Raw genomic sequence first — 16707 nt, forward strand, 5'->3', positions numbered from 1 at the left:
TGGGACACATGACACATACTTCCGTTTTAGTGAAGACGTTGAGTTCTACAGATCTATGTCTGTTTGGTGTTAATTGTTAAGCAACAACGACGATTGTGTTTTTCATATTTTATAAATATATGTAGGTAACAATATTGATGGGACTTGGCTCATTTGGGGGGGGGGGGCTCAAGCTGTGTTTGTGTTCCCTAATTAGCCCTGTAATTTTACATTATCACTACCTGTAATTAAGTACTTGTGCTATATGGTTAAGGATAAACACTTTCTCTAACAGTATTTCACGGATATGTTCTGGATTTCCATGTGCTTTTAATATAATTTGGTGATTTCAATGCCGCAGAGCAGTTGTTCGTAATGTTGAACTATGATTAGTTGTTATTTGTTCCTTATTCATGAAATGACCCAATAGTATGTATGTTTTATCTTTTTCCTTAGATTTTGATGTTTAAAATGAATATCCTTTGTAAGCCCTAATGCCAATATAAGGAGAGAAATTTCCATTCGTTTCATATAAATTAACACAACTTGGAAGTAAGAAGTGGTACTAGCAGTCAGCCCCTCCACTGTTTACCTCAGCCCCCTGAACGAAAATATTCTGGCGCCGCCACTGCCTTACATTTTGAAAAATTAAGTTTGCAAACTTCACGTAAGCACTGCAATATGTGGTTTACCATTTCCTTATTTGTATGGCTTTTCAGTTCCAGAAAGGTTTAAAAGCATTCAATAGGCTAACCATCTTTTAAGTATCGAAATACAACACTTAGCTGATCTATATGTGATAGATCTGGCGTCGAGTCAATGGACAAGTTAAAATAACCAGAAGAATTTACTTCATCAAAAACGTACGAGTGGACCTTCTGAGCCATTGGTTCAATGAGTTCTTCACATGTGGTTTTGGACAAGTAAGAAGGATTTCCTTTTCCAGAATTTCCATATTTCGAAATGTGCCCTGTTAAAAATGGATCAAACTGACTTATGAGCTCAAGCAGCCCTAAAAATTCCTATTCTGCAGTGAACCTAAACCTTGTCTGCGAGTTAAGTATGCTAGTATAGAGTCTCGGTGAGTAATGCTGCTTTCATGATGATCAGGTACAATAGTATTTCGCGAGTCACTGAATCCTTCTCTTTCAACAAAAAGTGAGGAAAACTTAGAGGTAAAATGTTTACAAAAAAAGCATTAAATTGATCCTATTGATGATGAATACAGGGGTCGAGAGGTAGGTCGGGCCAGGGGGACAGTTATGTCCTCAGGCCCCTATTTGAAGTCTTTATAAATTCGTGATACATTCATGGGCATGTGAATTTTTTTTATGATGGGCGGAAACCAAATGTGTTGAAAATTTACATTTTTTGAGGCAAAGCGATTTCCCGCAATACAGCAATATTTTTCCTTAAGTATATTTCGTTTCTTCATCTTTTGTAGACTGAAGCATTTTACCATAGTCCAGTATATTTTCATCTGTTCCTATTACTTATTCAATTTACTTGAAGGAAACATAGAAAAATCTCGAACTCCTTTTTAGTAGGGTGAAATACAAAGAACATGGTTGGCTATTTTATGAAGATTTAAAAGTCCTTTATGTTATTGGTTCATCACTCCAGTTACACAAAGTTTCCATGATATTTATATGAATGAGAAAGCAGAGCATGAAGTCAGCACCAGACAAAGAAACAATAATCACATAGATTAAGCCTAATTGGAAATCATTGAACGTGAAAGTTTAGTTAACACACACACAAAAAAAGATCTATTACCTTCACTTCATGGGCCTGGCATGGCCTAGCGCGTTAAGGCGTGCGCTTCGTAATCTGAGGGTCGCGGGTTCGCGCCCGAGTCGCGCCAAAACATGCTCGCCCTCCCAGCCGTGGGGGCGTTATAATGTGACGGTCAATCCCACTATTCGTTGGTAAAAGAGTAGCCCAAGAGTTGACGGTGGGTGGTGATGACTAGCTGCCTTCCCTCTAGTCTTACACTGCTAAATTAGGGACGGATAGCACAGATAGCCCTCGAGTTGCTTTGTGCGAAATTCCAAAAAACAAACAAACAAACCTTCACTTCACATAAATGTGGCTTGATGAAGCAGTCTGTATGGGTCTCACACAATGGTGGTAACTGTTTCAAGCAGTTCTCAGGTTTTTAGAAGCAAAACTTAAAAAATGGATTTTTGTTAAACCTCAGGTTAGGAGATTGTCTTTGGATGAACAATTTGACACCAGTGCTCTTCCGATTGTTTGTACTTTTGTTAAGAAACTAAGATGTGTAATAATAAAAAATATATATTGTTTGGATAAATAATAATTTGAAACAAGTAAGAATTTTAGTTTTCCAGATTTGACAAAAATTGTTAAGTGACAGAAAAGAAAAAGAATATTATTTTCAAAGTTTACATAACTATGGAAAATATGAAAAGTCAAACAACTCTTTCATAAAGTTTCTTAAATATACAGGTCTGTGTAATGAAACATGATCTTTTTCTGGTGATAGCCTAAAATTTTTTATAGTTAAACTAAGTGTCACACAGCTAACTTCACTTTCACTAACTTTAGGATTTCTTACTTGCATTCAATTGGTCACTTCTATGTAGACACTGCCCAACTGTGGTCTAAAACTTTTCTACAAACTATGAGATGCTATAATATAATGATATTCACATAAGGCAAGGAAAAATACAGAAGGCTCATTTGGTATTACGTCACATTACATCAGTTGAACTACGTACGCAACGTGAGATTCTTACTGGGTTATGTAATGAAATGCATTACTTTTAAAATAATTATTTTTGACATTTGTTATCAAAACTAAATACTATTAAATATTAGACCACTGAATGAACTAAATAATAAGTCTTTAATATCCTGCAGGGACCAGCATTTGATGTTCATGCTGTAACTCAACTAGCTAAAACAATGGGGCCATTTATGGATTCTTTCTGTATTTTTCTTTTTAAGAAAGCCAATGAAAATTTGTCAAAATAAGTGACAGTACAAATAGTTAACAGATTCTTTTTGCACTTTTGAACTATATAATGCATTAGAAATGACGTTTTGAAAAGGATACTGAGGGTACAAGTAATAAAGTAATACAATGGAGCCACATTACTGGATAGTGGAAGGGTGTATATAGATTTTACTTCTCTTACACTTAGCCTCAGTGAAGTTGTAATGGTAAAAAGTTGGCTGACATAAAAAGATTTTACCATCCGGAGAATAAAGATAATTTTATTCTCATTTTTTGCTACAGTGTCTAAATATCTCTATTGTATAAAACAACATCATCGTTTGCAACATATATATATATATATATGTATTCTCAAAGGAAGTTAACAGTTTATGTACCTACAAAACCAAAAATAGACAGCTTTTTTGTAGGTCTGTGCTTAACAAAGAAAAATCTGTGCAGTGTTCAAGTAAAAATAGATACTTACCAGCACAGTTAGTTTTCTTGATTTTGTATACATCAGACGAATTAGTGTACAAGAAAATTTTGCACTTGATATATATAAATATGGTTATATATATATGTATTGTTTTTTGAATTTCGCGCAAAGCTACTCGAGGGCTATCTGCGCTAGCCGTCCCTAATTTAGCAGTGTAAGACTAGAAGAAAGGCATCTAGTCATCACCACCCACCGCCAACTCTTGGGCTATTCTTTTACCAATGAATAGTGGGATTGACCTACCATATAACGCCCTCATGGCTGAAAGGTTGAGCATGTTTGGCGCGACGGGGATTCGTACCCGCGACTCTCGGATTACGAGTTGAGCGCTTTAACCACCTGGCCATGCCGGGCCTAGTGTTATGTTGAACAACATTTAAACACTGCAGAAATATAATTAAACAAAACAAATGTATAATAAAATTACTATAAATACCACATTGTTTAAGCGCTGTTAATAAGAGTGTTATAGGGCGTGGCATGGCCAGGTGGTTAAGAAGCTCGACTCGTAATCCGAGGGTCGCGAATTCGGATCCCTGTCGCATCAAACACACTTGCACTTTCAGCCGTGGGGGAATTATAGTGTGACGGTCAATTCCATTATTCATTGGTAAAAAAGTAGTCCAAGAGTTGGCGGTGGGGGATGACTAACTGCCTTCCCTCTAGTCTTACACTGCCAAATTAGGGATGGCTCGTGCAGATAACCCTCGTGTAGCTTTGCGTTAATTTCGAAACAAACCAAACTTTTTTACTTAATGGTATTTTAAGGCAAAGGAATATTATCAGCTTTTGCAGATTATGACCATCCAGACAGAAAAGAGCAAGAAGTAGCACTTCAGCTGTCGTAAGCAAATTGTGGCGTGTTGAAACAGGTGAGAACTTTCGAACATAAAGGTTAGCGGCAAATTTTTTTATGGTTAGATTGGGATTTCAAAAGAGATGGAACTCCCTTTTGTGATCCATGTTAAAGTAGCAACATGGCACATTTTTCTATTGTTCAGAAGACCAAGGACACTATATTCTTGAATCTTCAAGAAGGAAAACTCCATTTTAGACCTTTCCACCTCAGTTTAACCTCTGATTCCACGCAGTGATGTGCAACATCACAATCGAGAAGAATCTTCGTCTGGAAATGAGACTATTAGGGTCTGGCTTCACCAAGATAAGGATCATGCTCACACTTCCACTGTAGCTATCGCATACCTCAAGCGTTTGATTAATGAAATGGATTTTCATAATATTTTATACAAAACTATAATATGTGTTGCTTGTAGATTTCCTCAAGCTCGGTTTGCTGAAACAGTCTCTTAGAAACCGTTTTCCTTGTACACTAGATGAATTATAAAAATACAAAGCAAGGGCAAGTGATATTCTTCAGACAAGCTAAATTTCAACAAAGCCATTCGCTCTGGAAACTATATTTTAAAGCTAATGTCAATACATATTATCGTCAGTTAGAGTATGACCAGTCGTAACTATAATACTGTAACGACATGGTGAGACTCCAGAACAATAAAGATAGCTTGGAACAAATAACCATAATGGCTTTCTTGATCACGTGTTACGTAAAACCTCTACTACTATAGTTTGATTTGAATTTCGCATAAAGCTACATAAGGGCTATCTGCGCTAGCCGTCTCTAATTTAGGAGTCTAAGATTAGAGGGAAGGCAGTTATCAACGAAGAGTAGGATTGACCGTTACATTATAATCCCTCCACGGCTGAAAGGGGGAGCATGTTTAGTGTGATGAGGATTCGAACTGAGGAGTCAAGTGCCTTAACCACCTGGCCTACCAATACAGAATAAATACTATAGCAATACAAGAAAACAGAAACGCTTGGCGTATTGATATATCACACAAATATAGTTCAAAACTCATCCGTGGGGACGTTATAATGTTACGGTCAATCCCACTATTTGTTGGTAAAAGAGTAGCCCAAGAGTTGACGGTGGGTGGTGATGACTAGCTGCCTTCCCTCTAGTCTTACACTGCTAAATTAGGGACGGCTAGCACAGATAGCCCTCGAGTTGCTTTGTGCAAAATTCATAAACAAACAAAACAAGTTCAAAACTTTCCTTAAACCTGGAGTAAGTTTCATAGTTTGATATGCAGAATTTTTTCGAGAGTATAACGAAAACATTGATATAAAAGCTCAGTACGCAGTGTAAGTATTACTGTTAAGTCCGTTATTGCTATTCAAGTATTAATAAAACCATGTCCGCTTTATTATACTTATGAAAGCATTGATTAATAAGAAAAACTTAATAATAAAGTTGCATCGTAAATTCATGAAACCGTAGCCATTTTGAATTGAGAAATGCCAACGAGAAGTGGGCTGATGATACTGCTGTTGCTAGTATGAAACGAGAAAAGCGCTAAACATTTTGATGATTCTTTCACTTTCGAAAGATAGTTTCTATGTGAAAGTTACTCAGGTATTATATAATTTTTTCGAGCTGTATGTTAAAGTGTAGTTTAGATAAAGTGAGGTAGGAGACGTTGGTCAGGGTATTACAACTTCTCGTAATAATACTAAATATATAGTAAATACTAAAGTTGTGCGATTAGTGAGATAATGAACTATGCCCTCGCAGTTTACTTAGAATTTAAATACTTCAAAATAGTGTGATAAAGTAGTGAATTTTTCCACCTTATACATTTTAGAGTTCATTAGTACTTGTTCTACTATTCAGCGCGTCTTCCCTCTTCAGTACTCTTAGTTGGAGAATTTGTTCAGTGTAAGCCTACTCTAGCTTTTATACAATTTATTAGTAAGTTATAAGTATTACTTTTAGTAGTATTACTACCAAAACTAGCAGTTATATATCGGCCGTCCACTCTCTGCCGAAGTTTAGAATTTATAAGCTATAGCGTATGTTAGTTGTTAAAACTTTATAAGCGGTGGAACTATTAGTATTATTATACTACAAGTTGAAAAGTCATAAATGATACATGCTATTGATATTACTGCTTGACATGTTATTATTAGTAGTAAAATTAACACTATATAACAATAGCAGCATATCAGAATATCAGCAATTTTGATAGTTTCTTTCAGTTTGAAGTAGTCTGAACTTTTAATAATATTGTGTAAGGGATTTACTGAACCATATTAAGTCGTGAAATGTAGAAATATTAGTTGTATTAGTATGAGTTTGATAATGCTAATTCATTCCTTGCTGTTCATCTTACTATTATTATATTACTGTCATTTGTTCAATGTAATTTTGCAAAGTTTGTAACTGCTTTGTATTTTGAGAACATATATACACATACATGCACATTAATTATATTGATAAGGGCATAATTAATTAATAGTTAAGTTTGCTAATTATGTTAAACTTGTATTTTCAGCAGTACTTAAGATGTTTTTATGTTGTACAGAATGAATTGGATCAATTGGTAATTTGGACAATTATTTAGAAAATGACCCTTAATTATAGAAAATGCAACATAAGGCATTTGGGTTATGATACTGAGGATCTCGGACTTAGTACTGATGAGACTTACGAGAGTGACTGGTAAAAAACAAAACAAAGGTTCATGACACAATGGTGGGTAAGCCACTCAAGCCAAGAGCCAGTGCTCTGTTACTAGGAGTAAATTTAATAGAATTTTAAAATATGTTTATGGACATTGATTACAAGTCAGAAGTAATTACATCTATATGAATCACAAATTAATCCTCGTGGATTATTCTGTACAGTTTTGGTCTTTTTATCTAAGAAACTGTACTGATTCATTATGAATCTTTTACAGTAGGGCTGTTATGGTACCATCAGGAATGAAAGGGTTATTTTATCGGGATAAGTTAAGGTTTGTTTAACATATTTTTCTTGAGAAAAGAAGTTTAAGAAGTGAACTTAAAGTTTGCAAGATTAATCAGGAGATTAATAGGGTTAAGTTATCTGACCTGATTGTGCTGTATTCTGAAGACCGGGTAGGAGGGTACACGTTTAATATTTTGAAAAGGCTAGCTAGACTCCATTTAAGATGCTTCTATTTTATAACATGGTGATTAGATGGAGTGAGCTGCCATCAGCAGTAGTTGAAGTGGGTACATTAATTAAAAGTGTTTAAGATGCTTGATGGTAACAGTGACCTGGTTCTATCATGGTATACATGGAGGTCAAATTTGGTGAAAATTTGAGGATGGAAATTTCCATGGAAATTGGACAAATTTTGATTGTTCTTATTAACAGTTAATGGCTCATATTGTGTTGCTAGAAACACCAGAAAAGTTGTGATAGTTTTGAGATGTCTGCTTTCTGCATATTATTATTCTGTGTTTTTGTTTTTAATTATTTAGTACAGTACTACCATTAATATGAAAAAGAACTGTTCAGAGTTATCTATTTTCATGATTTTTTCTCTCTCCTGAAAAAATGTAATTTCCCAAGGAGGTGAGCTTTATGACAAATCAGATTAAAGCAGGGTCTTACTATGTTAAAATCTGTTGTTCAAAATGTCTTAGAATCAAATAAATATTTATTGAAGAAACTTAACCATGTTTTTTTAAAAAAAGGAATTTAATGTAACTACTATATTGTAGTTGTTTTCTTTTTATGTGGAATTTGTATGAAAATCTTTTGATTGTTAAATAATTTGACTTTTGTGTAGTTTTTAATAAATTGGTTCAGCAAAAGTTTATTAAGTAGTAATGCTGATTTATAAGAATATAGCAAAAACTGCAAAACACTGATAGAACTCTTGGTAAAAGTGCAAGTAGTGTTAACTGGAGACAGTGGGACCAGTGTGATCCCCTGTTAGACTTCTTAATGAGAGAATCTTTTATCTATTAATGTACTTTTAAGTTTAATGTAGTTTAAGGCCTGGAATAATTTAGTTTTTTTTTAAATGATAAAGAATGCTAAATACTTAAGATGATCATATTCATTATTTAAAAATAAAGGGTGGTTACAAGTAAAAACAATAGGTTTGATATAAAAGGGTATAAGAGTTACAATTAAAGAAAAGCATTGTAAAGTCAAGAAGAGTAATTTGACTGCTATGATTGGAAGCATATAGACCTTAGAGTTGGTCAAACAGGACATCAAAAGGGTTATGGAAAAATGTTGACAGAGAACATTGTAAAAATTAACAGTAAGGAACTCTTTGAATACGTTAAAGATTTTAGGATGGGAGTAGACCCTGTGAAGAATGATAAAAGAAGGCTCGTATCTGTTGACTATAAGATGATTGGGTTATTAAATTTACTTTTTATTGTTTACTAATTAACAGTTGTTAGATGGAAAAATGATCAAAAGAGATGGTCTCATTAATTCTGAGTCTGTTAACAAAACATTGGAAAGGTTAAATAATTATAAAGCCCTCGGCCAATAATATTTCCTCAGTGGTTTTAAAGGAGGTTAGGAATTTATGTTTCAGTCACTTGCTACTATTTGTTTTGTAACTTCTTGAATAGTTGGTGAGTGCTAGGTAGTTGGATGCTGATTGATGGTGTTTTTCTTTTTAAGGAAGATAAAACATTTTTCCAGCATTTATAGACTTGTCAATCTGTTGTAAAGGTCACTGGTTTAGATCGCTCTTGAATTACTGTGTTCAATCTTGGAGTTTGTACCTTAGGAAGGATATTGAATTGTTGGAGAAAGGGTTGAGAAGAGAGCTACTAATATGATGTCTGATATAGAAAGGTTGTCATACAAGAACAAATTAATATCTTTGAAATTATTTACTCTTAAATAAAAGAGTTAGATGAGATTGGATTGATGTGTTTAAGATTGTTAATGAAATTGATAAATTCAGTGCACTGTATGTTGTTTTTTATGAATGGAATGATAGGACGTGGACACAAATTTTGGTAGAATAGGTATTCTGTTCTATATTTTTAAGAAGGCGATAAATCTGTGGGCTACTTTGAGATATGGTAGAGACAGTGACTTTAAGGGAGTTTTAAAGAAAGGCTTTATAGGTATTTAATTGGCACAGGTTGGCTTTGAATTTTTCTTTTGATAATTCAGTGGATAGAACAACCAAGGTGGACCAACTGGTCTGATATTGTTCTTAAACATTAAGTTTAACTTGTTATAATTTGTTTGATTCTATCCAAATATGATTACTGAGAGCTGTGATTAGAATCAACCATGTTCTCTGTTTATGTGTAGACCTTAGCATCATAGCCTATGCAGTGTGATTTTCAGAAGATGTGACTTGTTAAAAACAAGAAGATAAATCAAGCTTGCTTAAAGATGGCTAGATGGACATAACACATGTACCAAAATAACATTGTAATAATAAACGTAAAAATGGGACAAGTCGGGTGTTTTAGATTGGATATTGAGTTAAGACACGAATAGAAACTTTTTGCTAAAATAGTAGGAAAACAAAAGAGGATATAAAACTATTCTAAAATGAATATATCTGTTAAGCATTAAGAAAAATGAAACAAAATTAGAAACTTGTAATAAGTTGTATTAGTTAATTTGTAAGTATTGAGAAGTTCAAGTTCACTGAATACTTCCAAAATGTGAACCATTTTGTGTATTACACTTTGATTGATTAAGTTCTGGAATTATTATTTTATTGGAATATATTTTAGTTACTTGTTTAATGGGTACATTTTCATAGAGCTTTTTTGCTTACGAGTATAATAAAAGTGTCTATTTTTTTATGTATTTTTAATCAGATTAATATAATTGTATTTGAACTTGTTTTTATGGCTCTTTTAACACAGTTTATTTTTACTATGTTAAGAAATTAAACTAAGTTTTGTTGGTTTTAATAAATTGTGTACACCATTAGCAGGCTTTTCCTTTGTTTTTTTATGCAGTTAATAACATGCCATTACCCAGTCGGGCCAGGGTTTACTCAGAAGCTAATACCCACAGATCACAAGATTACTGGGATTATGAATCTCACGTTGTTGAATGGGGGTAAGTGCTCTCATTGTATTAAACATTGTAAATCCAAAATGAGGTGTTATTACTTTATGAAAGTTCTTCAAGTTACCACATTTTGCAAAAACAGTGTGTATGTATGCCCCATGATACATTATTTCAGGATTAGATATGGATTAGATTATACACTTAGCAGATTGTTAAAGATTAAATAAGAGCTTGGATTTATATGTATGTATGTGTGTGTATTAGATTAACTGTATCAAACCAAAAGTTTATTTGTTTTATTGTTATAATTTATGTAATTAGTGGATGACTCATTATTTCTACAGTTCTTGGATATTTTAACTGTTTTCTAGAATTGATGGATATGTTATTGTCACCTTTTTGAGAACTAACAAGTTTTGTTATCCCTAGAATTATTTTATACATTATTGTTATATCTCTTAGATCAGTGGATATTGTATTGTTGTACAGAACTGACATGCTATTTCTAGAGTTGTTGGATATATTATTGTTATATTTCTTAGACAGGTGGATATTTTATTTTCTTATTATATAGAACTGACATGTATTGTTATTTCTAGAATTTCTGGATACATCACAGTTAACTCTCTGACTGATGGATATTTTATTATTGTATTATATAGAACTTGACATATTTTGTTATTTCCTAAAATGGCTCAATGTACTGTTGTTCTATGTTCTAGACATGATGGATGTTATATTCTCCAAGTCTGGTGCAATTTATATCTCGAGTACATGGATACATCACTGTTATGTCTAGATTTTCTGAATGTTTCATTGTCACCTTTTCTAGAACTGACACATTATTCATAGAATTGATGGATATTTTATTATTTTCCTTTTTTGAATTAATCATGTTTTGTTTCTTGTATCAGTTAGAGGTCATGTTAATATAAAACTGCACATATTATACCAAACATTATGTGTACGTGTACACAAAAATTGATACACTGTGAATATTGTATTAGTTTTATATAGTCTTGTCATCTTTTCACAAAGTTTTAAATGCTAGCCAACCTTCCAGAGACGACAAACCTTTCAGTATGCAGAATAAAAGCTTTAGATTTAGTATGCTGATTTTACAAGGATGTGAGAGACATGTTTTTAGGAAGTGCCTCTTTGCTTTGTGATTTTCTTCAAGTGAATATCATGTTTCAGGGTCATGGGTTATCAGAATTTAAGGAATTCTGCTGCCTACTTGCCATGACTTGTCCATCCAGAATGTTTAGTTCCTGCTTAAATTACTGTGGTTTCATGTGTTTATTGTGAATGTGGTTTTTTCTGCTCAAGCATACCTTAAAGCTGCCAAGTTGTCTGTCTTCACATAAAACTCCGTAGATAACCTGATAATAATCTCATTGGAAGGGTATAGTTAGCTATATTCCAAGAGAAAACCATCACATTTTCTGTCAAATTTTAAAGTGAAGGTTTGGTCGAGAAGTGTAGAGAGAGTCGTATGTGTCGCTTGAGTTTGTTAATGGATGATGCATAATGATTTGCATGAGAGACATGTTGGAATGTACTAATTCTAGCAAGGGTAGTGCACAAGGCTTGTGGCATACGTAAAGAAAAAGGTTGCATATTGAGGGCAGCACTGAACAAGAAAAGCTGATCTTCTGAGGGTAGGTAAGTACATATTGGAAATACAGTTTCTTTATAGGAAAATTATAACTTCAAGGTATGTATTTTTTAACACCCTAATGTGACCTCTGCTGATACATATTTCTAGAATTGTTGTAAACCTTATTTTATATCTTCTTGAATTGTAATAAATGGTTTTATATTAAGTAACAACCCAGTTAAAAATAATACTGATTCCAAATAACCAGAAAGATGCAGTTGTTAGATTTTATTCAGATTATTAACCTGAGGATGTTTGAAAAAAGCATTTAAGGCAATCATATCTTAAAAGAAAACATATTTTACTTAATTCTATAAATCTCACTCAGTTTTTTTTTCAGAATAAAAAAAATACTGCTGCAGTTGGTCATTGTTTAACATACAATCTCAGTTGGTCATTGTTTAACACACAATCTCAGTTGGTCATTGTTTAACACACAATCTCAGTTAGGCCAAAACATCTCAACGGGCAGAGTTTTGTTATTTAATTTAGTACTTCAAAGATTTACTTCCTTGTTTAAATTAATTTTTTGACTTTATTAATCCCATAAGTTAAATTTCAGATTGTTTTAAGAGAAAAATCTAGTGGGTGTTAGTTTAATGGATAATGCTGCTAGTTTCAAACTTGGTGTTGATTCTTTGCTGATAAGTTCAGCTTTATTGACTGCATATGCTAATCTACTAGATTAGTTTAGTATATTCAGTTTTTAAAAATTCCATCACAACTGATCATCCTGTAGTACAATAAGTTTCTGGTGTGTGGTGACACACATATGTCTAATTTACTCTCCTATGAGAAGATTCTTTATAGAAGTTGTACAACTTTTAGTGGGGTCAGTTAACTTTCTTTGTCATTGAATATTTGATTTGTACCTGTTTACATAATCACCCCTGATCTTTAATGCTAAAATTATAAGGGTCCATTCATTATATGTTATTTAATCCTTCATCATATGACCTAAGGGGAAGATACAAATCACCACTTGGACCACTGCTCATTTACTGATGCTGATAACATATTCTTCCTATCTGAACTTAAGTGTACTTTTCCTCTTTCAGAAATGTTAGTAAAACTATTAATTTGGATAACTTGTAATAGTTATATCTCCTGATCTCATATAAACTGTTATTCTGGGTATTAGTGATGCTGACTGGAGGTACGTCCTCACTTGTATCTGCTATCTTGTATATCATTAAAGCAGTGTCATTGCCAGATGTGCTGTTTCTCACCAAACTGTTTGAAGGTTTCTCTCATCCCTAATCTTTTCTTTGACCAGGTTTCCCTCACACAGGAAATAAGTGTAATTGTAAAGTGAACATTTTACATTTCTTGGATGTTTTATTTTTTTTATATACTGGAACTGATTTTTAAAATTTTTTGTAGAATCACTGAATACATTATCGTTATCTCTTGTCGAATTGTTAGATTTGCCATTTTTATTGTTGTAATATATGAAATTGTTGGATTTCTTAGCATATAGATTTCAGTACAAGAATATTGACTAATGCTGAATTTTTCAGTAACCAAGATGATTACCAGCTTGTGAGAAAGTTGGGAAGAGGGAAGTATAGTGAAGTATTTGAAGCCGTTAACATAACCAATAATGAAAAGTGTGTGGTGAAGATATTAAAGGTATGAATGTGTTTAAAATTGCTTGATTATCGCTTGTGAAAAAAAGTCCTCACAAGTAAGGTTATTTATTAAATCCAGTTGCAACCTATCACATGTGTTTGGAGCTTTGTAACTGTTTGTGGGGGGTGGGAATTAACTACATCGCTGTATGAACAGTTTTGACAGCTGCAAGGTATGACTGACTGTATCATGAATTTGATGTTGATAAAAAATTTTTGTTTAATTCTTCAATGCGAGTACTGATGAAAGAGGTTTTAGGTTAGTATCATGAATTTTAAAAAGTAAAACTTCATGGTAAATTAATAATGACTAAACAAACAAATAGTAACATATTGGCAAATATTAAAATTTTAATTTATGTATTTATGTCATTACTATAGAAATTTTATTCAAGTATAACACCATTAAAAAAACTTTAAAACAATGGTTTTTAATTTCTGGAAAACTGTATTTTAGCCATTTTTATTTTGCTTAATTTGTTAAAATGTATAAAATTTCTTATTTTTATTTTTTATAAGAACCAAATTTGAATTTTATGTAAGATTACAAAGTGTTATTAAGCATATAAAAATGGAAGTTTTAAAAAAGCAATTTTGAAATTGTTTTAACAAGCTGTACAATCCAAATTTGTGATTAACTCTACATTTATCAATGATAAGCAATGTTTAAAGCTTTTAAAATGAGACATGGAAATAGCAATAATATAGATTTAAAATACAAAACTCCATTTAAAAGGAAATTCATTATTAAATCTTAAATGAAATTATGTTCAAAACACTTACATTTTAAAAACTAAGTCATATAATCTGTAGTTCAAATTTAAAATTACGATAGAGACTGAAATATGTAGTGAAAATAAACTTAAAAGAGGATGTTAAATCCTACAACTAAAACAAGTTGCTAAAAATTAAACTTGTATGACAGCTGCAAAACTTAAAACTAAAGCAAAATAGTTCAAAACTACGCATTTATAGCTGTAGTCAAATCTGCACAAAAGCAGAGAAGTTTAAAATCTAAGTTTTCTTGACTATAGTAAAGCATATACTTAAGGAAATAGTTAAAAACTAAGATTTCTTGAGTGCAATGAAGCTTACAACTTAAGAAAATGTTAAGACTAAGCTTTTATAGTTACAGTTAAAACAAAAGTAGTTAAGAAAGTAAAGCTGTTAAAAGTAAGGTAATATGACTGTATTCAAGTCACCTATTGGTTTTCTTAAACAGAAGTTTATGTGGATTTGCTTTGGGGTCATCTTCAAACTTGTAAAATTTATAAAGTAAATGCACTTTGTGTTGTAATAATAAATTTCTCATGTAATGAGGCTTTAAAACGTAGAATGAAAATGCTGCTATAAAAAATGTTGGTTTTCTGTAAGGGGTTAATCACACTTTTTTAAAAACTTTAAGCCTTATTCTTCCATGTGTACTTAAGGCATGAATTGTATAGCATGTGGTAATTTATTTTTTCATGATATCTGTATCTTTGCCTCGGATATGAATCTGAGACTGCTCATGGGCTCGGCAAGTGCTCTATAAATTGAGCTAAAGGGTTAACCCACTAGCACTTGATAGTAAGTCACTTTTTAACAACTCAAACTTCCATTTTCTTCCTGTCTCACAAACAAGGCTCATCCATTAAGTTGAATTCCAAGGTTATGGGAATACCATTAGTTGGGTGCCAGTATGGTAATTTATTTTTACAGTATATTTATACCCTAGTCTCACATTTGAACCCAAGACTTTTGTTATGCTAGGCAAATGTTCTACCAACTGAGTTAAAAGGTTAACTCACTCGTGCTTGTTAGTAAATTATTTTGTAACAACTCAAACTACTACACATGAAACTAGTAAAACATTCCTTGTGAAAGCTCAATACAATTGTCATCATTTTTTAAGTTTTTAAAGTAAAATATGTCAGGTGGACAGGGCGTTTCATCATGGTTAGTAACCTGTACGATTATCTGAGTCTAATTATAAATTATTGTTTGGTTATAATTAATACTAAATACCCACTAATTTTATTCTGTATTTCAACTCCTGTGTTCAGCAAAGTTATAATAAGGATTATTTCTGTTTTGGTAGTAGTAAAGATTCAGTCTTCCACTAGACAAAGGTCAAGTCTAAACCAGTTGCTAAAATGCAGAAAAAATTAACCAATGCCTCAAAAAAACATCCAAAAGAACATGGAAGAAAAACAAACAGTTAACAGTGTATCTCAGCAACATCCCATAGATCACTGATTTTGTTGAAGTTCAGAAAGAAGTCTTCCCTATATCATGTCTTAGGTAGCTATATTACCATTAACAGTAAAACATCCTTAGATGTCATGATCTCAGTTCATTTTGGAGATACTATCAAGGCAAATGTGACAATCTCACAAGACACAATCAGGTTTGATGTATTAAACTCTGTTAATACAACAGGTAGTTGTGTTTTTTATTCAAAGCTGTACTTGGGCTAAGTGACCTGGACTGTGAAATTGTAATTCTACAGCCCTTTTTCCCAGGTATGGCAGGAAAAGGACAAGCTGTTCTGATTGTCAGGCTATCCTATGATTGTTTTGATCTCATCATATATGTAGGCAGAATAATCTTCCAAGATGTTTTACTTTTTATATGTTGTGAATAAAATCCATTATTTTCTACATATCACGAATGCCAGTCTGTCACTACATCGACTGGTTAACTTGCTCATAGATTCTACATTTACGTCATATATCCTATAGTAAATAATAATACTTTTTGTTTTCTGATACTACTGAATGTGACATTATAATGAATATATTCATATATATTTTGAAATGTGTAATAATTTAATCATTGTATAGAAAACAGAGGAACAATAATTGGACTAGTTTAATTCTATGCTGTATTTATATATATTGTAGTATTTTGGCTCATTATTTAAGGAATGTTACTGTTATCTGTGTTTTCAGCCTGTGAAAAAGAAGAAAATAAAACGTGAAATCAAAATCTTGGAGAATCTCAGAGGAGGACCCAATATAATTAACTTACAAGCTGTTGTTAAAGACCCCGTTGTAAGTATTGAATTTTATTTTGTGTTTTCATTTGGTCTGTACTTTGACTTAAATATTTCTATAGTTCTCCATTTCTGAACATTGAAATGTTGGAGTA

At 32.5% G+C, this 16707-nt stretch overlaps 1 protein-coding gene across 24 annotated transcripts in view; it reads left to right on the plus strand.

The window, feature by feature from the left end:
• Positions 1-5583: 5583 nt before the first annotated feature.
• The window catches only part of LOC143233289 (casein kinase II subunit alpha-like), a 41309-nt gene continuing 30185 nt past the window's right edge, over positions 5584-16707 (plus strand). For 8 of the 24 annotated variants that reach the window (XR_013018082.1, XR_013018083.1, XM_076469410.1 and 5 more), the window contains exons 1-4: positions 5715-5874; positions 10230-10332; positions 13465-13576; positions 16509-16610. Coding sequence is in view for 20 of the 24 variants with exons in the window: in XM_076469410.1 (XP_076325525.1) it covers positions 10238-10332; positions 13465-13576; positions 16509-16610 (309 nt within the window). In the remaining 4 variants the exon portion in view is untranslated. Of the gene's footprint in view, positions 6211-10229; positions 10333-13464; positions 13577-16508; positions 16611-16707 lie in introns of all 24 variants that reach the window. The other 16 variants (XR_013018085.1, XR_013018084.1, XM_076469406.1 and 13 more) reach the window with 8 other exon arrangements.

The sequence above is a fragment of the Tachypleus tridentatus genome, chromosome 12, assembly GCF_004210375.1.
Source record: "Tachypleus tridentatus isolate NWPU-2018 chromosome 12, ASM421037v1, whole genome shotgun sequence".
In the NCBI taxonomy this organism is placed as follows: Eukaryota; Metazoa; Arthropoda; class Merostomata; order Xiphosura; family Limulidae; genus Tachypleus; species Tachypleus tridentatus.